The 25695-nt window shown below is 35.7% G+C and overlaps 2 protein-coding genes across 2 annotated transcripts; one reads left to right on the forward strand and one right to left on the reverse strand.

Annotated features, from left to right (window-relative positions):
• Nucleotides 1-4168: 4168 nt before the first annotated feature.
• Nucleotides 4169-14445, forward strand: LOC127790067 (cationic amino acid transporter 2, vacuolar-like). The gene is made up of 14 exons (XM_052319343.1): nt 4169-4670; nt 5958-6159; nt 6891-6975; nt 7916-8056; nt 8149-8267; nt 8361-8457; nt 8672-8844; nt 8950-9016; nt 11160-11318; nt 11875-12136; nt 12321-12426; nt 12863-12975; nt 13191-13266; nt 14030-14445. The coding sequence occupies exons 1-14, from the start codon at nt 4514-4516 to the stop codon at nt 14184-14186; spliced, it is 1914 nt and encodes a 637-aa protein (XP_052175303.1). The 5' UTR covers nt 4169-4513; the 3' UTR covers nt 14187-14445.
• A 353-nt stretch (nt 14446-14798) lies between these two features.
• On the reverse strand, nt 14799-18467 carry LOC127790068 (uncharacterized). Its single transcript, XM_052319344.1, has 4 exons — nt 18338-18467; nt 17876-18104; nt 17731-17780; nt 14799-15106 (listed from the first exon to the last, which is right to left on the reverse strand). Exons 1-4 carry the CDS (start codon nt 18407-18409, stop codon nt 14927-14929), a joined length of 531 nt encoding a protein of 176 aa, XP_052175304.1. The 5' UTR covers nt 18410-18467; the 3' UTR covers nt 14799-14926.
• Nucleotides 18468-25695: the final 7228 nt, after the last annotated feature.

Consider the following 25695-nt stretch of genomic DNA (forward strand, 5'->3'; position numbering starts at 1 on the left):
TCAACGGCCAGTGACTAGGGGTGTCCACCCGACGGTCCACATCAGGGCCGTACCATAGTCTACCCCAACGTCACCAACAACCGACCCTTGCCCCACTGCTCGATAGCTCTAACCGAACCATAAATAAATTTGAGAAAAACTGTAAGTAAATCCAATAAAATCGTAATTAAACCCTCACGTCTAGGAACCTAGTCCCCAAACTGGTTCAGCATCATTCCCGAAAGGAGTGGGGGCGGTACAAACCCCCGTAGGCTCACAACGGATAAAATTATAGAAGCCTCGAATTTAATTTAAATTAGAACAAATGAATAATAATTTAACAAATAAGGTTAGGAGCCGAATTAAAGTAAGGGAGAGAATAAAGTACAGGAAATCACGGGGTGTTTCATGGGAATTAAAGATCAAGAAGAGAGGGTTAAGAACTTGCCTTTACACGGTCGTTCCTTGCTTTTATTGCACACCCGCTGCGAAGTAAAATGCTCGCTGGCAATAAATAAAATCGCAGTTTTAATTAAATAAATCTACCGTGTAATACAATTAATTTAGCCGTCTAAAATCCCACGTAAGCACACCACAATTAAAATCTCAACGAGTCTCATATTTATTTTAAATTAAATCACGCTAATAAAATCCTTGAAGCCAGCTTAATAAATTAAATTTAAATCGAACGACTCAAAATTTCATAAGTAATAAACGAATCAAAACAGACAAATGGAGGGTATAAAATACGAGAAATCACAGGGTTTCTCACGGGAATTAAGGAATACGAGGAAATGATTAGGAACTTGCCTGAAACTAGCTGATTCCGACCTCTCTCAAGCTCCCGATGCAAATTAAATCATTTCCTAACAAATAACACAATCGGGACCCAAATTAATTAATTTTAATCGCGTAAAATTTATAATTTAAACACGTAGTACTTCTACTAATTTTTACCCACGTACCTGATCACTTCCTCTGCCGAAAAATTCCAAAATCCCTTTATTTTTCATATTTTTCCTCTTCTTTTATTTTCTTCTCCTTTTTTCTTCTTCTTCTTCTTCTTCTTCCGCGCCCACGCTCCAGCGCCTTCTCCTTCTCCTTCTTCTCTTCTTCTTTCCTTTCTTCTTCCTTTTCTTCTTCTTCCTTTCTTCTTCTCCTTCTTCTTCCTTTCTTCCTCTCCTCTGTTCTTCTCCCAGCGGCCACTCCTGTTCATCGTCTTCCCCACGCACCCAGGCAGCCTGCAACAGCGCATGGCCGCGGCCGGCCTTCGCCATCCGGCCCTCCGCTGGTCGCCGGGCCTGCCTCCGGCCATCACCGCGCGCCACCGCGCCTATCCGCCCGCCGCCCTGCTGCTTCGCTTACCCATGGCCGCGGCTGGGTGCTCGGCTGCCATGGCCGAGCTCTCGGCCAGCTCCCATGGCCGCTCTACACCTCGCCTCTCTCTCCCTCTCTCGGTCTCTCCCTCTCTCTCATTCTCGATCTCTCTCTCTCGCGGCTTTTTCTTCACTCGGCCGCACCCCCTCCCCAATCTCCCAGCGCTCTCTCTTTCTGCTCCTCTGCTCACTCTCTGTTCTTCTTTTCTCTGCTTCACGGCCAGAAGCTTCAAGAAGCTTCAATTTCTTTTGATGTATAGCACACCAACACACGCGCACCGCCTCAAATTAAAACATTAATTTAATTAATTTAAATTAATTTGATTTATTATAGTTATATAATTATCCCTATTATCATTATTATCATTTTCAATTTCTTTTTTTTTTGGGATATTACAGATCTGCTTCTCCAAAAGAATCCAGATCTACTTAGCTTAGTTTCAACTTTCACTTTCAGCGGTCAATTTCTCTTTCACGAATCATTTTCATTTCGTTTCGTTTGTGATATATTCGGAGATTTGGATTATTTGATAGCTTGCCTATGTCTATTTTATTGATGCTGGCTAACTTGGCTTTATTGATGTTGGCTGAATCTGACAAAAGAAAATTTAAATGTACTCTATGATTCGGGGGTCCATTTTTAGATTTCGCCTCAAGGCCCCCAAATCTCAGGTCCGATATTGCTCATAATTGGATATGCAGTGCAATCCATGCGAGATTTGTCTTCCAATCTTATAGTCTTCCAATAATAATTATGTCTTTTAAATTATTGTATTGATTTGAACCTCGATATTTTATGTGAATCTCTAAATATTTTAGCACTACACCATGTGGGGGGAAAGATGTCTTGATATTTTTTTACTTTCATAAGCCTGATTTTAACTTTATCTCTTGAGATACTTATTTTTGTGTGGTCTTCATTATTCATGTCCTCGATTTTGATAAATAAAATAAATTATAGATAAATATTTTATTTTACTATACAAAATAAGAAATTAAATCTAAAAATTTATTGATGTGAATCCTAATTTACACTAACAGAACCCAAACAAATTTATCTCTTAAATTGGGAAAAGTGTTGCTTTTCAAGATAAACTATAGACGTTCTTGTCAATATGACGCACCCTTTTACTTTGTGGCAAAAGGAATGACGCATGGTACCGTCTGAACTTGGACTCTTTCCCATGCAATGCATATTATGCTTTTCACATTCGCAGTCACCTCCTGGGAGATTGATTTGGCTCTTCATCAATTATTATTTTTGATGTGTTGTAATTAAATGCAAATTAATACATATATATCTGTATCCACTCTTATGGATATTCCCAGACGTGGGGGGGAATGTGGGGTCGTCCCCTTAATAATTCCCCCCCCCCCCCCCCCCCCCCTTCAATTATTAAGGCTGCTCCAAAATTCAAACCAACCAACTCATGTAAATTTGACAGCTGAATAATTCTCAGAATAGACTTTTGAATTTTATGATTTGACCATGGGGTTTGCAAATTTGACTAGAATTTACAAACAATTAAGTTATAATTAGAGAGTTGTATTGTACTTGTACTTTGTTATTTGAATCAGACCAAATAAGACAAATATTTTACCAAGTAAATTTATGTAGTGAGGAAAAAACCCATATTCTTTTGATTTATTCAGTTATTATTTTCAAACCTAATAATACAAACACAAGTTCAAATCTTGAAATATTCTTCTTAATTCTTTCCTGTATACGAAGTGTCAAAACTAATTAGATGTGCAAATGAGTACTTATTCATGCCAAATACTAATTAAGCTATATATTCAAAATCAAAGTTTGAAGTTGACGGTTTCAAATTTCAAAATTATGTTTGAATTTAGTTTTTAAACAGTTCAATATTAACAAACACAACCTTATATATATATATTGTATATTGTTGACTCACTATTTGTGGGGGCGGGGGAACAGAAAAAAATAGGTAACAGTTTATTTTATTAACTCTTTCAAATAAAATATTTCTTAACGAATTGTGATACCATTTTTCTATAAGAAAAATGTCAATTTTTGTTCCTTTTTTATTTTAATTTATCTTTTCCGTTAGTTTTTCATTTGGAATCGAATAAAAAAGAACTTGATTTCACTTATCTCTTTATAAAACCAAATAAAGAAAAAAGATAGTTAAAAAGGTTCCCATGTATATTGTTTTGTTTGGTTTTAAGGTGGATGAGGTTAGATAGGGAAGCAAGGAAATAAGAAAGAGTTATTTCATTTTTTATTTAATTTTTCTTTCTTCCCTTTTGAAATGAAATATGAAAAATTTCATTTTATTATTTTTTTTGATAGCTCAAGTATTTGGGCTTCGCTAGCCTATTTTTGAAAGAGACCGATCTTCTCCCTAATATAGTCTCTAAATAAATTGAATATGGTCATAAACTTATAAACTCTTAAATGAATATACAATTAATTTTTACTAAATGATATATTTTTGTCTTTATCAAGAATTAATTTTTTGTTACCCCTAAAGAAACTTATTAGCTTTATCACTTGTGCTATGTTCTGGGATTATTATTATTATTATTATTATTATTTATTTTATTTTTCTTTTCCTTATATATGTAAAACCAAACAAACCCTAAAGGCTAATTATTGGACCATGTCATATAAATTATTGATACCATTTCTTTAACCATTTCTCTAGCAGACGCAAATCCAAACACAGCTTTAATTGTGTCAGAAGTAAGAATGTGGGCCTTCCAACTGTAAATCTATGAACCCGAGTCATCGAGCGCCTTATGTTGCATTGGAAACAAGAATAAATCATCGACAGGCAGCAATTACAATATTCAATTCAATATAATAATTGATTTCAATTCAAGCCCACTGCCCTGCCGGCCTCCTTTTTCTCCTCTCTCCAACTAGAAGGGGCCGATTCCCTGAGGATTCTGCGCCGCCGTCTCTGGTCTCCTGCAAAAAGCGGACGCCCCCTCCGATCTCCTAGAAGAATCTGAGGGACGCGGGCTGCTACTTAATTACTTCTTCTTTCGGCCCCTATCTTTGCGCTGCTTCTAGATTTTGCTTCAAGAAAAGCATAAACTAAGACTGCCAGGCCGAAGCTTTGTCTGGGATAATATTGACCCACAAAATTGTTTCTTTCTCAGAATTCATTCAATCCCCTCTTTGTTTCATGGGTTTTGTTGCTGATTCACAACAGGGTTCATGGGCTTCTGGGTTCAAGGGTTTGGTGAAAAGGAAACGGGTTGATTCGATTCACTCCAAGTCCTCCGGGTCTGGTCACCATCAATTGGCCAAGGCCTTGTCTGTGCCTCATCTGATTGCCATAGGTGATTGCTTTTATAGTTTTTGTTTTGTTTCTTCTTTGATTTGATCTGGGTTTTGTGGCTTTTCTTTTCTGTTTCTTCCCCCCTATGAAAGAAGACATCTTTATGTCCATTTCCAGCGGAAAGCAGAGTGTTTCTGTGTTTTGCCTGCCTTTTTTTGAGTTTCAGGTCTCGATCTCTACACAAATTGTAGTGATGAGATTCTGTTTTATTTCTGTAATATTTGAACTTTACATTTCTTCCTTGGAGGCCAAAATAGTGGGCTCTGGTGTTCGTTCTTCACTGATGGCTTGCTAAAAGGACTTAAAAACATTGATTTTTGTTTTTGCTTGATCGTAGTATATATTTTTCTATGCATTCATTTGGCATAGCCTTTATCACCTTCCATCCTCTTCTACTTTGAGCTTTTCTGATGCTAATTTATTTTAAGGTAAACCATCGAATTGTCTCTCCTGTTTTGCCTATTTTTCACTGTTAGTTATGGATTTATATGTTTTTTTTTTAATTTAATTCCTTCAACTCTTATATTGACGTTAATTAGTCAAATTCATTGAGAGGGGATAGAAATATTTTTAAATTTAAAACGAATCAAGTGTTTAAATAAAAAATATATTTATATAAAATACAGAACTAAAGACGGTGGGAAATCAGCGGTCATTCTAGGTCAAATCGAACTCTAGTAAGTCATATATTAACTGTTATTGATTGTTCAATTAGAACGCGAAGTTTGAAGTTGAGCAGGTGGCTGAAGATAGAGATGATTGGTGGGGTAGAATTCATGTAGCTAACCTCACCTAGTGGAATTTAACAGGTTGATGATTGTTCATTATAGCTTAAAACGTGTTTTACCATAAAGTTTAATAATTTATTATCTTTATTTCTGCCTAAGAGTTTACTATTAGTTCAACTAGAAAGCTAATGTATAAACAATATTTTTCTCCACATTCATTAATAAATAATCGTATTATAAATTCCAAGCTTTAATGAAAAATTAAAGTTTAAGATTGTTTGACACTGAGAAATGGAATAGTATTGGAGAAGCAAATTGCTAATTACCTATTATATTATATTAGCTTTGATTTTTCGCATTTACATGTGTGGCTTGTGACTGAAAGTATCCACCAGTTCTTTGTACTTGTATTATAGCTGTAGATGCAATTCCCCACTGTGTTGGTTTAATAATGGCATTACTTTCTACTATTTCCATTATAACTTTATAAGTTTTTTTCTTTTAATTGGTTTTCTTGATGTACATGGCTGATGTTTTGAATATATACACCCTTGGATTAGGAATTGGATCAACCATTGGTGCTGGAGTTTATATTCTTGTTGGCACGGTTGCCAGGGAGCACTCTGGGCCAGCTCTTGCCATTTCATTCCTAATAGCTGGTATAGCAGCTGCTCTCTCAGCCTTCAGCTATGCGGAGCTAGCTAGTCGTTGCCCATCCGCTGGAAGTGCTTATCATTATTCATATATATGTGTTGGAGAAGGGTAATTCATTTTTGCCTCTAGCATTGATCAGATCTCTCTCTTATATATACTTCTTAGATAGTTCTTGAGTTCTGAAGAGTTAAAAATACTGCTGTAAAATAGTTCTTAAGGTCATGTAATGCTGCCACCTTTTCTTGGTGGACAAGAGTGTGTTTGATTGCATGTAGTTGGAAAAGAAAGCATTTTCCAACTTCCATGGAAAACAAAAACCACCACCCCCTTAGAATTAATTTTCCATGGAAAATAGGCCAAAACATGCTTTAAAGAGTTGTACCTTGAAATTCAATTCCAACTTCCATGGAAAACAACCCCCCCCCCCCCCCCCCCCCCCCCCACCCTTGAATTAATTTTTCATAGAAAATAGGCCAAAACATGCTTTAAAGAGTTGTGCCATGGAATTCAATTCCATGAAAAATGCAGTGTATCAAACAACAAAGATGGAATTCAATTCCTCGGACGTGACATTTTCCATGGAATTTCCATACTATCAAACACACCCTCAGTAAATCATGCTCCTTGAATTGGGGCTTTTATTGAATGGTGCAAATTGCAAGCTTAAATATGTTCTAAGCTCTAAATCATTGTGGTTCAACATTGTGTTTTGAGGTTTAAGAATAGATAATCAAAACATGTATGCATTTTTTTTTTTGGCTGGGAACATGTAGGCATTTTTTTTTTTTGGAGGTTTACATTTTTCTTTCAGGCAGTAATTTTCGGCTCTCTCATTGCAGTGTTGCTTGGTTAATTGGTTGGGCTCTGATATTGGAATATACCATTGGTGGTTCTGCAGTTGCACGTGGCATATCGCCGAATCTGGTATTGGCATTATTTCTAATGATTAGTTCAAATTTCTGGCCTTATCCTGATGGTGATGGCATTTATTGCTTTTATCTTTGGTTCATGGAAAAGGCTGTTCCTTTAATACCGTTTCTTATTCTTGTTTCATATTTTGTTGTTTAATGTTGGATTTTGACCTTTTTTTTTTAGTTCTTGTTTACTTTCTTAATGCATTTGTTGTTGCTATTTGTTTTGCCTTGTTTTCATTTTTTTGCCTTTTCCCAGTCCTTTTAAGGAAGAAATTCTTTATTGTTATTATTATTATTCCACTATGGAATGAATGGACATCTAATCAAAATTTCTCTTGTTTCATCCTACTCTTGTTAACTTTTGGAATTACTGGGAAGCTGCAGAAGGGAAAGAAAGTGATTTATGTTCTCATCAAACTTTGTCCTTTTGGATCTTGATTTAACATGTCTGTTGGAAAATCTTAGGTCTTTTTTGTGATCAATAAAAATATTAGATGGTTTATGTGTTCAATTAGGAGTTCCTTTTTGCTTGAGCATTAACATGAAGATATGGAAATATATTTTATAATTTCTAGAATGTTAAGAGCACTTTAGTTTTTATTTGTACTTGGTTCTTGTTGAATTTGGGGAAAAGGTTTAAGATGACTCCTTCTGCTGCCAGGTAATGAGATAGTGTGCTATCTGGTTTTGCTTAATTGCTAAATGGACAAAAGTACATGTGAAAGAAATTTGTATCATCTTTTTGACCGACCATAGGTGGGTGTTCTGCATTTTGCTTTAGATAAATGTAGATGAACAAGAGTACTGGATGGTTAATTGTCTCTATATAAATATTTCCATTATGATAAGCAAACATGAGTTTTTGATTATGATGCTTGGCTAAAGTAATCATAGTATCATACATCCCTCTCCTTCACTAGTATTTGATCTGTTTTCCATATTCTCTCTAGGCCTTGCTTTTTGGCGGTGCAGATAGTTTGCCTGCATTCCTAGCTCGTCAAACTCTGCCTGGGCTTCAAATTGTGGTTGACCCGTGTGCTGCACTATTAGTTTTTGTCATAACTGGCCTCTTGTGTGTTGGAATCAAGGAGGTACCTAAGTAATGTTTCCTTATACTCTCTGCTTTGAGTGTGGGTACTACTTTTTTTTTCTCTCCAATTAAATTTTATAATAATTTCTTCAGAGCACTTTGGTACAATCAATTGTCACAACAGCAAATGTTTGTGCCATGATCTTTGTCATCATTGCTGGAGGATATTTGGGTTTCAAGACTGGATGGACTGGCTATGAACTTTCTGTTGGGTAAGGGACCTAGGTTTTCATGTATGTATATTTTAACATGATCAACTTTCTTAGGACAGTTCATATTATCTTCTTTTCATGTTTCTACTATAGGTATTTCCCGTTTGGTGTAGATGGGATGCTCGCTGGGGCTGCAACAGTCTTCTTTGCATACATTGGTTTTGATTCAGTTGCCAGTACTGCGGAGGAGGTACAAGTCCATATCCAGTCATGTGTCCTTTTGTTTTATTATATTGAAATGTTCAGACTTCAATGAAGTTAGAACTTTAGAATTACTTTACTTGACTGTTTTAGAATCACTGGTCACTATGCAATCCAGAGGGGTCATATTCTTTTTCTTAGTTGCATTGAATTGTTTTGATTTAAATTAATTAAGACTTTGCAATTTTATCTTAACTTGACAGGTTAAGAATCCTCAAAGAGATTTGCCCTTGGGTATAGGGGCTGCCCTATCTATTTGTTGCTCATTGTATATGTTGGTATCTATTGTCATTGTTGGTCTAGTGCCCTACTATGCAATGGATCCTGACACCCCAATCTCCTCTGCCTTTGCAAGCAATGGGATGCAGTGGGCAGCGTATGTATGATGCATTAAATTTTGGTATTGCAGTCTAGTCTTTTCTATAACCTCCAGGGCATCTGAGCTGATTCCTTTTTCCATTTGCCTCTACTCTGGCTGCAGGTATGTTATAACTGCTGGAGCTACAACTGCTCTCTGCTCAACATTATTGGGTTCACTCCTTCCTCAAGTAAGCAATGGCAATGGCTTGTAGTTACCAAATAATGAATTGTTAAATTTATTCACTGGTCCGTTTATTTTGTTAATATGTGATCTGCTGTTTTGAGAATGAGGTATTCTTGTCTTCTGTTTCACATTAACATATACATAATCTGTAAGGGTGATAATCTAGGCCATAGGTTTTCTCTTATTAGCTTTCTAAGTTTCTCCTCTCTCTTTTTCCTTCATTCGCGTGTGTTTCTTCTTTCTTTTATTTCTTTTGTGTTTCTAGAAATAAGAATTGATATCAAAATCTGATCCCCTGTCCTTTATTTATATGAATGGCGAAGAAACTATAGTAAATAATCAATGAAACCTTTTTTACGACTTCACTCCCATATTAAATTTCTCATGAAAACTTCCAATCTTATTTGAAGCAGAGGAATGCATATAATTTGATCTACGGGGGCTGACAACATGACTACAATAGCCTTGACATTGGATATTCACATTTGGAGGAGTTGCAAATGGGGTTTTGTAGCTGAGAACAATGAGTTGTAGCCAATATTTTTTATCTTTTGGGGGCTTTTCCTGGTCATTTTTGTTCCATTTAGTGTCTATTTGTTTGGTAATATCTCCTCTTGTGAGGATTCTAAAGTTTCTTGGCCCTTGAACAAGTTTTTGTTAGTTCTATAGTTTCATTGAGGTGTCCTTCTGTCAAGAGAATGGGTCTATATTTTGTGGCTCTTAGAAGTTTCTCTCATCTTTAGACTAGTTTGGTTTAGTTGGATGGCAACAACTATATGATTTGATCAGGTTTGGGCAGCTTGGCTATTAGTGCTTGGGGCTTGGTTATATCACATGAGCTTTCAAGAATCCAATCGGCGGGGGGGGGGGGGGGGGGGGGGGGGGGGGGGGATCCATGAGAAATGGCTCTCAAGGAGGGCCTTATAATGATGTGGCTGAGTAATTAGGTGCATCACTATTAGCTGTGCCTTATGTTATTTAATACCTTACATAATTTTTTGTTTAGGTAATTATGAAATTACTGTTCTTGTTGTGTATGTGGGTGACATAGCAGTGACTGGAAATAGAGGTCTTTTCCGCTTTGAGAGGGTTGGGGAAGGGTCATTTTAATATGCAACTTTACCATTGCTTTGCAATGAGAGTATTTCCACAACTTGAACCCATGACCTGCCAGTCACAAGGGAGCAACCTTCCCGTGGCTAACAAGGTCGTTCTCATAACAGTGACTGTAAATGTTGGACAGAAAATGTTTGACCTTGAGACCAAGTTGGCTAAAGAATTTTAGATCAAGGACTTGGGTCCATTGAGGTACTTTCTAGAGATTGAGGATACCTCATCAGATTAGGGCATCTTTATTCTCTCGAATGAAGTGCATTTTTGATCTATCTGAGGAGGCAGGCTTCTTAGCTTGTAGACAAAAAGATTCACTAATGTTTTAAATATAAACTTAATGAGACTGATGTCTCTCTCTTATTTAATCAGTTTATGTGTGCGACCCTCTGCTATCCATGTAAATGCAGATTTCTGTGTGTCAGTAGCCACCTAGGTGCTTTCTTCTTCTCTATTTTCTCCATTGTTTTATTTTTCTCCTTTCTTTTCCTCCATTTTATACTTTATTGGAAATTTAACTCCTATGAAACTTTCAGAATGACACTGTAAATGATAGTTGGCTGTTAAAGTAGAATATCCTGAATTGAATTATTTTCCTAATGGCTATAGTTATTGAGGTTAGTTTACACATCTCTAGTCTCCATTCCGAAAGAACTGCAATTTAATATCTGCAATTTTATAACCTCATCCGTTTGGCAGAACTTCAGTATTGATGCTGCCATGATTTTGAAGCAAAATATACCCAAATTTGACATGCATAATACAGAAGAACTTGTTGTATGGTTGGTGTTGGAGGAAGACATGGATCCTTTTGCTTTGACATTAAGTCAATGTATTTAACTAATAGGGTTGTGACCAAGTAATGGACCTTATGAAGTGCCAGGGTGTTCTGATTTTGCTGAAAATTAATCTGCTTGTGTCTTTGCAATCTATAGAAGTAAATGTCTTGGCTAATTCAAGAAATCAGTTTTGCTTGCTTCAGTGTGTGATCTTTCTTACGCCTAACATGGGAATTCTTGGTCTATATGTGATCACAGCCTCGAATACTGATGGCAATGGCAAGAGATGGATTATTGCCCTCATTCTTCTCAGATGTTAATAAACATACCCAAGTTCCTGTCAAGAGCACAGTGGTGACTGGTGTAATAGCAGCAACCTTGGCATTCTTGATGGATGTAGACCAGTTGGCTGGGATGGTATGTATCATCTATAAACAAATATGATCTTCTGCTCATTCATGTGTTCAATGGAATACTCCTTTCTACTATCTGTAAGAATTGGACTTTTGAGTGAGACTGCTATTTTTTTCCCTTTTTTTTTTCCTGTTCTATAAAAGGCTACATGCATAGGTCAATAGACCATCTACACTAGAAAATAATCTAGTTTTCAGTTATGCCAATTTAAGGAAAATATCCCATTCTCCGTGATGTTTGTCCTAGCAACTACATAAATGATGGAGTTCGAACCTTTTATTTATTGATAATAGATGGCCCTTGAAGAATCAAAATTGTTTCTGGGTTCATATTTGAAGCAGATAATGATCAAAGATTCAACTGGATCCCTTAGAGCTATTTAGATCTTGCCTTTAAAAAAATGAGTTTATCATGTATAGTGTCCATGTCACTGAATTCTTTTGCTTCCCGAAACACTAGCTAAGAGTACTGAAATATTATTTCAGTATTTTAATGAATAAAGAACCAATTGAAGTTCCTCAAAAAATAATGTAAATTTAAGATGGCACTTCTCATGCAGGTCAGTGTGGGGACACTTCTAGCATTCACTATGGTGGCAATTTCCGTGCTGATACTTAGATATGTCCCACCAGATGAGGTCCCAATTCCATCATCACTTCAGGAGTCAATTGATGCGGTATCATCCCGATACAATTGTACCACTGAGGAAATTGGAGTGGAAAACTCAAAAGATTGTAGAATTTCTAAGGGGAGCCCTGAACGTTGGCTAGGCAAGGGACAGGAACCAGTTACTTATCCTCTTATTCCAGGACGTGCAGCTGGTTAGTTTTTTCTCACTTTTGATGTCTGATTGTTTCTTGTTCACTTCCTGGCTTGAAAGTAGAGTTAAACTCACCACATGATATTGACATCCTAACCCTAATAGGATTCATTTTCTGGATTAGTTACATGAGAGTTCAGTTGAAATGTTAAATCAGTTCTATTTTTTTACGTTGATTGTTGCAGGCATAATAAATGAAAACAGGCGGAAAATTGCTGGCTGGACCATAATGTTTACATGTATAGGAGCATTTCTCATTACATCTGCAGCTTCGACTGTGAGCCTCCCAAGGTTGGTTTTTGTCACTCCATGATTATTTCTCAATCAACAAAACATAAAACTACTCTCATTGGTAGCAAAATAAACAAGGCTTTTCAGACACAACGGGTAGTCATTGGTCAATGAAAATAGTTGTGTTCCAACAACTGTCACATTGATGGTTTGAATTTGAAACGACGTGTACTACAATTTGTTAAGGTTGGTGTTATAATGCTGCATGTGAAGCATGTTATAATGCTGCATCTGATGCTGGGGAACGGATATAAATAGGTTGGTTGAATATTCATCTTATGTGGTTTTGAGCTTCCCAAAACTAAATCGAAAACCATGTTCATGTCCTACATGATTTTTGGGAGGTCTCTCTTTTTGGTCCTGTATATTTATTTTCTTCTAAATTTTTATCTTATGAGTCTTGTTACAAATGTTTACTAATTGTTTATATTACCAGCTTTTTTCGGTATACCGTGTGTGGAATTGGTGGTGCTCTTCTTTTAACTGGGTTGGCAGTGCTCACTTGTATTGATCAAGATGATGCAAGGCATAGCTTTGGGCACACAGGAGGTTTGTTTTCTTATTTTACAAAGTCTAATTTTCCAAGTTAAAATCTAACTTCACAGAATAACTTTGCTTTTACTCTACATCTAACACCTTCAGCTTGGTTAAGTGGGATAGCCTGAGTTGTTGTTTTCATGGATGATTTTCCTCTGTAGTAGAGGATAAACAGTTGTGCAAGAAAAATGCAGAAATGCTGATCAAACCTTTGATTTCTGATTCAGGTTTCATTTGCCCATTTGTTCCGCTCCTACCTATAATCAGCATTCTCATCAATCTGTACTTGCTAATTAATCTCGGGTGAGTACTTTGTCAATCTGTCTGCTGTTTTCTGCTCACTCTTGTTCCCGTTGCTGTTCACTCTATAAGTACATCTTTCTTGAATAAAATGGTGTTTATGTTGGCTCTCCTCCTGGAAAGCAGAAGATCTTGAGAGGACCGAATGTTGGCAAGGATTTTTCTCTTTTTTCTTTTAGAATCATAGCAAGTTGAATTTTCTCTGAAACGGAAGAAACACCTCATCAGGGAAAAAATATAAATAGTGAAGAAAAATAGAAGAAAGCAGTTTGTTTGATTTCATGGGCAGCTTCCTTGGAATAATCCATGTCCTGTGGTTTTGCCCGCTGACCTTGTGCGAATGCTTCATTGTTCTCTTCTTCCCTTTTATTTTCAAGAAAACAAGTGTAATCCCACAATTTAATTGATTTGCTTGGAATATGAGATCTGGAAGAGCTAAAAAACTTGCAGCTATTTTATAAGATTCCAACGCTGCCCTCTATCTACAGAGACCATCATTTTCTCTTCTAATAGACAACATTGAAATAGTTGGAGAGAGAATTTATGTAGCTGACCCTACCTAGTGATGTTAAGTGTGATTGCTGCTGTTATATCATACAGCGTCAAAATATTAGTAACAAAATGCATTGGTCACTTGTATTCTGGACCGTTATGTGTGGGATTCTTTAAATTTGCCCACTGTTATTACACAAACTGCTGGATATTGTGTTAAGGGAGCTTTCTTCATTTCTGTTGCTCATTTTTTGTTTTCGATGTCAATACTCAGAGCTGCCACTTGGACGCGTGTGTCAATATGGCTGGCAGTCGGCGTGCTGGTTTATGCTTTCTATGGGCGAACCCACAGTTCATTACGAGATGCAGTCTATGTGCCCGCTGCGCGTGTGGAGGAAATCTATCATAGCTCTTCAAGCTCTGAGGTCTAGTTGCAAAGCATTGCAGTACATATTCATGCAGCCACCAGCCGGCCTGGAAGAAATTGTTGTCTGCTTGAAACTTGAGGCCCATTGTTTATAATCCTACTTGCGGTGGTAATCTGTGCAATTAGCAGCATAATGTTGTATTATTGGTCCTTGACAAAAGGGTCTTTGTCAAGCATGTAAATAGTTGCACATTCAAGAAATGGCATTCCTAATCGGGGATGTCCAGTAAAAATGATTGCCCCTGTTATTATGTTTGTCCCAATTTGGTTTTGTTCTATGCCCAAAAGTTTAAGCTGATAGATATTCTGTTCCTCGAGTTCACTCACGGCTAGGATATCATGAATTAAAGTCGTGATAAACCGGTTTGCAAAATACGCATGAACCTGCATATATAACAACCATTTCCTGAACCTCACAATGCATGAAACCTTGCGAACGAGAACACCTTTTTAACTTTGCATGTGAACTTGTTCACAGTTTCCCTCCATTACAGATGCTGGGTATGTCTCAATTTATAAAATTCATTCAAGATGTATTCACCCGACGATAGTATTATTTAACTTATTTTTCCCGAACTCCGTCCTCATCTCTGTTGCTTCCTAAAATGATAATAGATTGGTTTATCAATCCTAATAGCTTTATAGAAATGATTCATCCAATCAAGCTATGGTATACTATGTTACAAGAACCAAATTTCCACCAGAAGGAAAATAGAAAAAGGTTGTGTTGCGCAACAATGACGATTAAATGGATGAGTTGATTAGCAAAATTAGCCTTGGAAGATTCTCCAAAGCCAATGTTAGAACTGCACCCATGACAAAAATTAAAATGAAAGCCAGCAATATCTTCCCAATGTACCAATAATTATCGAGTGGTGGTGACACTGGCACTGCCTTCTTCATGCGACGCGAGTCATCCGGGCCCTGCAAATTGATGACAAGAAAGAGGATAAGTTGCCTATCATTAAAGGTCTCAACACCATATTATAAATCTTCCGAACTTTTCAATTGCAGAAATTCACACGGGACGTGGCTGGTGCTTCCACTTAAGGAAATGGTAAAAAAAACTGCAGATTAAAATAAAGGGATTTTAATGGATGGATTAAAATAAAAGGTCTTTAATGAATGAATGGATTCAAAACTGCAGATTATGCTTACCAGCTTATCTAGGCTACATTTCAATGGATGGATTAAAATAAAGGGTTTTTGATGTTGAGATTCAAATAATATATACATTTTTGCGCATATATCTGTACAGTACACTGTACACAGTCATCGGGTTTTACAGTACTCATCTGTTTTAGCTCCTATCCTTTTGGTTAAAGGCAGTCCCTGAAAGGGCATTTCAATATCCTCACAAGCCTCTCTATTGCAGTCTCTACCAGAAATTCCACATGAAACAAGGAGCTCCAACCAACAACTAATGGTTACATACGTCGAACACAATCACAATGCCACAAGAACTCAAACGCAAGAACAACTAAACAGAATTACTTTTCCTCTTCTCCACATATTATCAGTAATCAAAATGGCCTCCATGGCAGTGGTGCAGAAAACAAATGAGAACTGCTGGTAGGCACTTCGGGTCTCCAAATTCCTTCAAGGAGAAAGAAATTTACCTCTTTCTGAAAGCAACTTGCAGAACAATTTTTAAGTCAAGTGGTGTGTTTCTCTACACATGGCATTATCATTTCTCTGCCCCCTCACCACAGGAAGTCCAATGAAGAACGTCAAAGAATTCTTGCAACCACTAAAACTTCTGCACTGCCCTGAAAAACCTAACATGACAATACACACTCCTCTCCTTTCATTCTCCCAGGAAGCAAAAAGAAAGAAATATATAATGCATATCCTTGTTAGTGTAAATAACTCTCTCAAGGGAACACTATATCATGCAATACTCAACTCTTTGACTATCCCCCACCATGTTACCAAGGGGCCCAATCAGTGATCACTTGTCAATGAAATATATATTTAGTTTACTGAGTTGTTCAATGAACCCCTGATGATGAAGAGAGAAAAATGAGAAGCAACCAACTTATTTCTTCAGGTCCTACACAAAAATATCTCACTATAAATTTTTGATGCAATTAATTACTTTTGTCCTTTAAATTATCAGCCAACGGGGTGAGAGACTCAAAAGTGAACTAGTTATGTTAGTTTTGGATGTACTAGAAAAGGACCAAATGGTGCGCTTGTTAACATAGTATAATTGTGGACAGAGGTTAAACATTTAAATAAGTGAATAAAATCTAAATCAAATACAAGGCCTACTTCAATGTCACTTATTCCTTCTATACAAAAAATGTACTTGTTTTGTCATGGTGGCAGTTGTTTTGAAGAGGTCAGTAAATGCCAGCAACCCTGATTCTTTGAAAGTGATTAAGGTTCCAGAATCAAATTTTGATGATGGTTGGGCTTCTTTTATAAGGGATCTTCTACTTTAGAAGTTCCACAACTCAGAATTCTTTTTATTCTTCTTGAGATCCAAACAGTGGTCTCATTTCCATCCTCCTCTTCTAAGGAAGGAAGGCATCTACCCTGCTATCAAGCAAACATCTAGCTATAAAAATAAGTAGGTTTAAAACTGCTAAAGGGGCAGTCTTGAGACTCTGGAGAGGGTTCAAGCATGGTTAACAATAGCGCAATCTCTAACCTGGTCCCAAAGAAAACCCCACAGAGACTCCCTGGCAAGAGGTCTCAGTCCCCTCCATTGGGGCATGAGAGTTTCACTTGCCAGCTAGAGATGTCTGAGTGAAAGGACTCAATTCTTTTAGTCACAGGTGAGATTGTTTGGTCGCGTTTTTACACAATCCTCAACACTAGCAATGAATTCTTTGAATTACTTGAGGACCAGTTTGTTATCAAGCATGGGAGGGACAAATACATTTGGTGCCCATCTGGGTTGATAATTTAATGGTCTGGTCTTTCTATGATGTAAGGCTAATTGCAAAGTTAAAGCTCTATTCTTTGCCAGGGGTGGTTTAGCTCTATTCTTCCTATTGATAACTTGAGAAGAGAAAATATGTTATGGTTGATTGGTGCTTCTTATCGAGGAAGGGGCTCCACTTGCCTCACTCAAGTACCTGGCAATTAAACAAGACTTTTCTTGCATTCTTCAAAGTAAATTGGGTAATGCCCACCAATGTTTTTGTTTTTTTCTTGGCCAAAGAGTCTCCTAAGGAAAGGCTTAAGAACTTCAGAACATAACTCCTATCTGTATATGTGGTCTTTAAGGATGGAGAGCAACAAAAGAGCTTTTGAAGATGTAGAGAGTTCTACATATATATATATATATTTGAAGGTCTTCCTGTACATAGTTGTAAAAGGTTTGCTCTTAGGACAGTTCTTTCTTTAATATATAGTCCTAGAAAAAGCCATCCGACTCACCACAACCAATTGCTATCAGTTTATCTTTGTTACCCTCCATTTTCCAATACAAATAAACCCATCCAACTACAACTTGAAATGGTTATCAGAATATGTCTCCAAGCAAATACTAGTCCAAGAAACACAAAAATTTAAAGAGTCAATACAAGAATTCATACCATGGGAGACGGGACACGTGTTTGGTAACCGAAATCCCTTTTTCTCGTACCTTATTCCACCAAAAAAAGAAAGAGCATCAAACAGCCAGAAAATTTGAAACATTCCAACATTTACTCAATTAAACTGATAACAGTTTGCAATCACCTTGTGCTTCATTAACAGTTTGCAACTCCCAGCCATCGCCGTAATTTACGAGAACCGAATTGGGGCCAAAGCTTACAGACTCCTCCTCTTCTTTCACCGCTTCAATGTACAACGCGGGCGGCCCATCATCACCAAGCTTCCGGTTAATCAAAGAAGATGCAAACCCCGCCTCCGTGCCGGCGGCAAAGCGTCTCCTCTTCCCGGAACTTTTGCAAATGACCTCCACAAACTGCTCCATGAGATACCACAAATGGAATCAAATTCCGATCAACTTTCTTTCAGTACCAACTTAAATTAAACAAAAAGGACACATATAAACACGAGATCATACTTCAAAAAGGGAACTTTTGCCACCAATTGAGAAAACTGGATGAATGAATAAATAGATTGAAGCCCAAACAGTACAAATATACAGAAATACAAAGTTGATGCATATTTAGATTAACTGAGCGAGAGAATTACAGGTTGAGATTGTTTTGAAGGAGAATTTGAGATGGGAGCGTGGACTTTCGAATCTTCTTCCTCTTCCGCCATTAGAGAGGGTAGAGAGGTGTGGATGTGATGGAATCAGGTCAAACAGTTCTCTTTGTTTCTCCACTCTTATTGGCATATTTTCAGTTAAGGATGGAATAGAAATTTAGAAACATTTTTAATTATCGGAAATATTTTTAAACTTTTAATATATTAAAAAAAAGATCTATTTAATTTTCATTTCTTTTATTTTTTTCTGTTCTTAAAGCTTATTATTGAATATATGGATCTTCCACATGTCGCTTAAGAATTATTCATTATAAGAACTCTAATTAAATATGACATTGAATAATGGTTTTTCCACATTAATTTAGTTTATCTTTTAATTTTTTATTAAATTTTTTAAACTAAAATTGACATCATATATGTTAATATAAATTCTAAAATCACTTAATATATTAAAATTAATCTAAATTTCGTAATTAAGTGATTTTTGAGACTATATTAATGTATGTTAAGTTAATTTTTGTTAATAAAAGGACTAAATTTAAACAAAAATTAAAATTTAATAATTGTCACAATAAAAACTAAAGTAAAGGGACTAACTTACTATGAAATATAAAATTTAAAAACTAATTAATAATATAATTTTCTCATTTTATTAATTATTATATACTATTTTATCTTTCTGTCATATATAAATTATAAATACTACTGAATGGATACACACTATATACTGACAATTCCTATTTAGATGTATTTAATTATGATTCAATTAAATTTATTTTAGACATATATATACATATATATATGTATGTAAGGGTAAATTTCACAATCACTATTAAAATTTATTTAAATTAGACCAATCACTTCTATATTTTCAAAAATACCATTAATCTCTCTTAAGGTTAACTCTTGCACAATACATAATTTTATTAAAATATCCTTGTGAACCAACGTTGTCCGTTGCCTTGGGTTTTCATCTAGGTTTCCAATTAGAACCCAAATCATCTTTATCAAACCATTTTGCTTTCATCTTTATTTAAGATCTTCATTTTCATTGAATTCATCGAAGAGATGAAGATGAACTAGGTTTGCACCAAATCAAACCTAGATTATCTAATTTGGGTTCATCTTCATCACGTGAATCTAGACTTATATTTGTATGATAAAAATAAAATATAATATCTCGAGAGCCCAGAGAAGTTAGTATATATCGAGGATAATGTAAGAAAGGAAACAACACCAGCTGGATACCTTTTGGGCTGAATGTTGGCAAAGAACTCCTAAGTTAAGCGTGCTTGACCTGGGATAATCCAGGGATGGGTGACCCCCCTGGGAAGTTCGTGTAGGCCCATCAGGGAAAGTTGTTCCGGTTCTTTCTATCGCTCGAGCGGGATGTTACACAAAATGATAAAGATAATTCATTTTCGTCATTCAAACGATCTAAGTCAAAAATAATTTTTGAGCATCGTCTAAATTTTCGATCACAAAAAATGGGAAACAAGATAATAGGGAAAAAGAGAGAAAGATAAGAGAGAGAAAGAGATAGAAAGAGACTTTAATAATTGGTTCAACATTATCACTAAACCATTATGATTGATGAAAAATGAAAGAAAAATTAAGAATACGCGATAAAAGAGAAAGAGAAGTTATCAAAATACCAGACAAAATGGTTAATTCCTAAAATCTATTATAGTCAAGAGGGATCTCTTTCATTTTTTAAAATGCAAGGATTGTTTGTACAATTTAGACAATTCTTAGGAATTGTCTCTAATATGTACCGTAAACATAATATCTTTTTTACTTTATTGGAGATGAACATTATGCCTTAAAAAGAGAATTCATTGGCCAATCTTTATATAAAACTAAGGTAACCCATGCCATGCCCGTGTAAAAAAGTAAAAAATAAAAGTAAAAGTTCATTAAGTGACATTTGACAATAATTATTTAAATATTATTTTTTTAAAAAAAAATTCTAAACAAAATGAATTTTGATGTAATGGTAAAGTTGTTTTATTTGCATGAACTTTTCTAACATTATGTTGGTTTGTATTTAATTTATAATTGGTATAATTTGGTGTTTTGTAATTTGATACTTCATTCTTTATATAATATTTCACTTTCTAGGCTTGTCATAACCTTGAGAATTTGATTTTTTTTTTCAATAACTACATTTTAATCTCAAAGTTTTCCAAAATTTTCCTTTTACTTCTTAACATAACAACCTCAATAAAAGCAAATTTAAGACATAATTAAAGTTTAGCATGCAACATAATCTAGATTGAAGTTAAAATAAACTATTAACTTACCTATATATATATATATATATATCCAAGTTGATATTTGTTATTGCTCAACTACAATAATGAATTTAGGTATGAAAAATCATCTTAGGATGACTCATGTGTGACTTAACTGAATGATGGGTGACTTTCTTAAATGATTGATGACTTTCTTGAGGTGGAGTGATAACGATGGATGACTCCTCTGAGCAATGGATGATCTGTTTGAAAAGAAAATTAGTTCGGGGCGTGGGTTAAAATTCTCGCGCTGACCATTTGATGCTTAAATCATCATTTCACAAATGTAGAATATTTGAATGCAAGAAGGAAATGTAAATAGGAAATGTAAGTGTGAGAGATTGCGTACCAAATGGGAGGGATGACCTCGCTATTTATAGTGATGGGAGAGGCTATTAAGTGTCGAGTGGTTTGATATTCTCGACGAGTAACTTGGTGATAGTTTTGATCGGGTCTCGCGAGGTGAAGGCATGAGGAATGTAGGCATGGTCGAGTAAGGCAACGGGCATGGGCACGGGCACGGGCGTGCCTATGGCATCCCCGAGTGAGGGTCACTCAGGGGTGTTAGGTTAGGGTGTTGGCGTATATGGGCGTGAATGTGCACTTGTAACACCCTCGAGTGATCCTCACTTGAGGGTGCGACCTCGGAGACCGCTGAGTAACCCTCACAGGGAAGAACTCGAGGTGGCCTCTCAGGCTGCCATGTGGCATCACCTTCTCCATTTGATTTATTCATACTTTGTCTATTTATTTTACTGGGTGTAACAATTGTTCCATACTTTTTCTATCAGGTATGCAGGATTAAGCGACCTTTAAGAGCTTCATTAGCATGGCAAAATTTCAAATAAGAATAGATGTACTCATCCTTATCAAGACCATATTGGCCCATGAAAGTCTTGGCTACCTTCTCATCGAGGTGGGTGGCCTCTTCGATTAGGGGTATTATTGTTAAAATCCCGATTTTATTCGTATGATTGTATGATTTTACGCTTTAGAGACCCCTAAACAATTCAAATCTCATGTAAAATTTTATTTGGGGTAAAATCTTATAAAATCCCGATTTTAGGTGTACAATTTTACGATTTTATGCTTCATAGACCCCCAAACAATTTTATGCTTCAAGTATAAATTATAACTTAAATCTAATGGAGAATATTAGAACCATCATTTAAAGAATTTTAAGCTATATTTTGCTTCTAAATTGTCTATACCAACATGTTAGTTTTGAGTTATATTTTAAAAGCATCATCTTTTGAGTTATAATAAGGAATAATCAGATTATTAAATAATATTAATTTATTTTTATAAAATTATATTATTACAAATATATATTTATAAAAATTAAAAAATATTTTTAATTGCCTCTAAAATCTTTACGATTTTACGATCCGATTTTATAAATCCTTTTTGAATCCCAATTTTAACTACCTTGATTAAGGGGATGTATGAATCTCACCTAGAACTCTTGGAATTTTTTTTCTCTCTCTCTCTTCTAAACACCATTACCTCTTTGTAGACAATAACATTCATCTGATCCCTAAAAGCAAAAGAGATCGAGCTTAATTGAGAACCTGAGCTTGAGGTCAAGGTTGTGCCATTGTTGAAGCTTACTTTCTCTATATTAATAGAATCAAAAGAAGAAGACATACCTAATTACTCGAGAAGGAGGAGCACTGAGAATTTTGAACATTGGGAGAAGGGAGAGCAATGCAATAAGTGTGGAAGATCATTCTAGGGAGTGCGATTTTGTTCACTTTCTCTAACGAGGGTGAACATAACCCCCACTAATTTGGGGGTTATTTTTAACAGAAGGACAGTTAAAAATAACAGAGGGGCTACCCCTCTGTTAAAAATAACCCTCAAATCAGTGGGGGTTATGTTTACCCTTGTTAAAGAGGGTGAACAAAATCACACTTCATTCTAGGTATATATAAGTCCCGAGGGGATAGGCATCTATTTAGCTTCCCTCAAGATTTATATATACCTAGAATGGAGTGCGATTTTGTTCACATTCTTTAATGAGGGTGAACGTAACCCCCAATGATTTGGGGGTTACAAATAACAGAAGGAGGATCTAAAATAACAGAGAGACCCCCCTTCTATTATTTGTAACCCCCAAATCACTAGAGATTACGTTCACCCTCGTTAAAGGTAGAAAAAATTGCACTCCCTCTTAACAATGCTGAGGTGGCATCTCCTCACTCACATTTCCTCATGAAAAAGGGTAGGAAAAATCCTTCCTTGTTTGATTAAAGCAGATATATAGGTTGATGAACCATTTAATGACGCAATGGTGGAATGGGGGGACAGAAGTTGAAAGGTCCCTTAATAATTTTAAAGGTAAGAAGTAGCAGCTGAATAGTTTTGACCTCAATCGAGGTCAGGCATGATGCGATCAACAGGAAAAAGAGATCCTCTACACTACTCCTTAATCACCTTAGAATAGGGAATGGGGGGCAAGTGGTAGTGGACAGAAAAGCCCTTCCATGACCCAAAGCCCACAAGTTAGGCTTGGGAAAAGGGCTAACGAGTATTTGGTGCTCTTGTAGCCCACAATTATAGTCCCCAAACCCAAGCAAGACCCATGAACAGTTCTTCAGGCCCAAGGGAGACCCATGAATGGCCTGCAACCTATCCAACAATTTTTATCCTCATTGTCCACTTGGGCCTATTTGGATTGCTCCCGCAACACAAGACTCTATATAAAGGCACAATGCCTGAGAGAATTCAATTATTATGCTTTGATTACATCACTATTGAATCATTCTCAAGCAATAACTAACTTGAGCGTCATAGGACTCACTTGGGGGGATGAGACCTTGCCCTCCTTATTTATCACAAAAACATTTTGGATGTGTCAGGTCTAGGGAGCCCTTGGACAGTCTCAAGTTGAGAAAATAAAAAAATAGCAAAAAAAAAAAAAAAAACAAACTGAATGGTGGTTGGCCTCTTAACTTCATCAATATTAATCGATGAGATTCGAGTATCAATACACAAATCTAAACAAAACAAAATGAAAGGCTCTCTCACACCATTAAAACAGTGATAAGCAAAACATAAGTCACGAGAAAAAAAAGAAATATAGAGGATATACATATAAAAAAATAAAAAATGGAAAAACCTAATTAGTGACTATTAACATGTAAAAATATGTATTTTTTAATTTTAGGATTCTAATTTTTTATTAAATGTTTGAATCTTATCTAATTAGAAAAAAGAAAATTTAATTGTTAAAAAAAATTCAATTTTATAATTCTATGAATTAGAAAATATTAAAAAATAAATTTCAAAAAACACCAAATTGGTGTGTCCAGTTTTTTTCTTATTTTTGAAAATAATAGGAGAAGTATATATATAGTTGAAAAAAAAAATAGGAGCTCCAACATGAATCATGTCTTTTTTTTTCAAAATTTTAAAAATAAGAACAAAAAACAAAGACAAATTCAAAATCAGCCTCGAGGGAAGAATAAATAATGGAAGGATTAAATAAATAAATCTAGCTTTAATTAACGACCCACCCACCTAGTTACAAAACCACATGCCTGCATGTGTGCTACCTTTGCATGTTGATTTGAGCATTATCATATATATATATATATATATCCCAACCATAATTTAGAAAGACCTAAGTTAAATCTAATAGTTAAGCTCGGGAATTCCAATCATCTTGAGATTAACTCCAAATATTTCATCTCATTTAATCTATACAAATGGGGACTGCTATGGTAAAATTATCTCATCATTCTCTTTTTAGTTTTTATTACTGGCTTGAGTGTTAGAGATCATATTGAGAGATCTAGCCTTGCCTCATTCTCTTATAAGTGCAGTACGTACTTATCGAGGAGCCAGTCTCGAGATTCAATTCTCAAAAACAACACATGATGATCCATCCCCCATTCCATCATCAAATGTAGATATTAAATTACCAATACATTTTTTAACTATTAAAATTTGCAGCCACTACTTTCAAGATAATTAATTGATGAGAAAACTTATCCAATATATATAATAATAACCTTTACAACCACACTAGCCAAATATATATGCACCCAAATATTTGTGTATGAACTTACTTGAAAGGAAACCCTTAAGTCTGATCAGTTGTGTGATTTCTATACTTGACTGATTGAAATGTAGTTTATGTTGATAAAAAAACACTTAATTAAAAAGGAGTTCAAATACTGAAAAATATTGTAACCGCTTATCATAGATAGGCAAACATGGTTGATATGCCACGTCTATCATATTCATATGAGACTTTTTGACTTGTTTTTAAGAGGGAGGATAGGCATGCAGTGGGGGCGCAGCGACAGAACCGGCGGCTTGGCCGCCTAATTGCGCTGCGGCATTTCTCCACGTTTCATCGCGTGGCCGTTAATTAAGATTAAGCCCCACAATCACAACCTGGCGACTGCGCTGCGCACGCAAGCGCTCATGCAAGCAGAAGCCGTACAGTGTCAACACTGGCACGCAAGAACAAGAAAGCCGTACAAACGAAACGTCCACGTTCATGTCCATTTCCGGTAATTAACCACCCATCTCATCACCACATGCACATGCTGGATTACTGGATTGTACATTCAACCACAATAAACAAAATTCCAACATGATGTTACCATATGATCGTGTTCATTTGGCAGTGTTTGTTAATTTCTTCCGATTACAATATTCTTACATTAAATTAAATTAATTAACCCCACCTAATTAAACTTAAGTTGAATCAGTTTGGGTTAATTTTATAACTTAAAACTTAAAACCCATCAAAACAATAAGATTTATAGAACTTAATTTAACTTAAATTTTAAAAAGAAAAAATAAATGACTCTCTAACAAAGCAAATAATTAATTTGACCAAATAAAAATAAAAAAAATAATTTTATATTAGTTTAGGTCAAGATATATAGGTTCATAAACTCCATATATATCCATTGAAAAAGCAAAAAAGAACTCAAACAAAATGGATTCAATCACTTTAGTTCAAATCATTATAATATATATGGGGAATCATCGAATACAAGTAGACTACTAATGGGGATTATGTAATAA

Source organism: Diospyros lotus, chromosome 14, assembly GCF_014633365.1.
Source record: "Diospyros lotus cultivar Yz01 chromosome 14, ASM1463336v1, whole genome shotgun sequence".
In the NCBI taxonomy this organism is placed as follows: Eukaryota; Viridiplantae; Streptophyta; class Magnoliopsida; order Ericales; family Ebenaceae; genus Diospyros; species Diospyros lotus.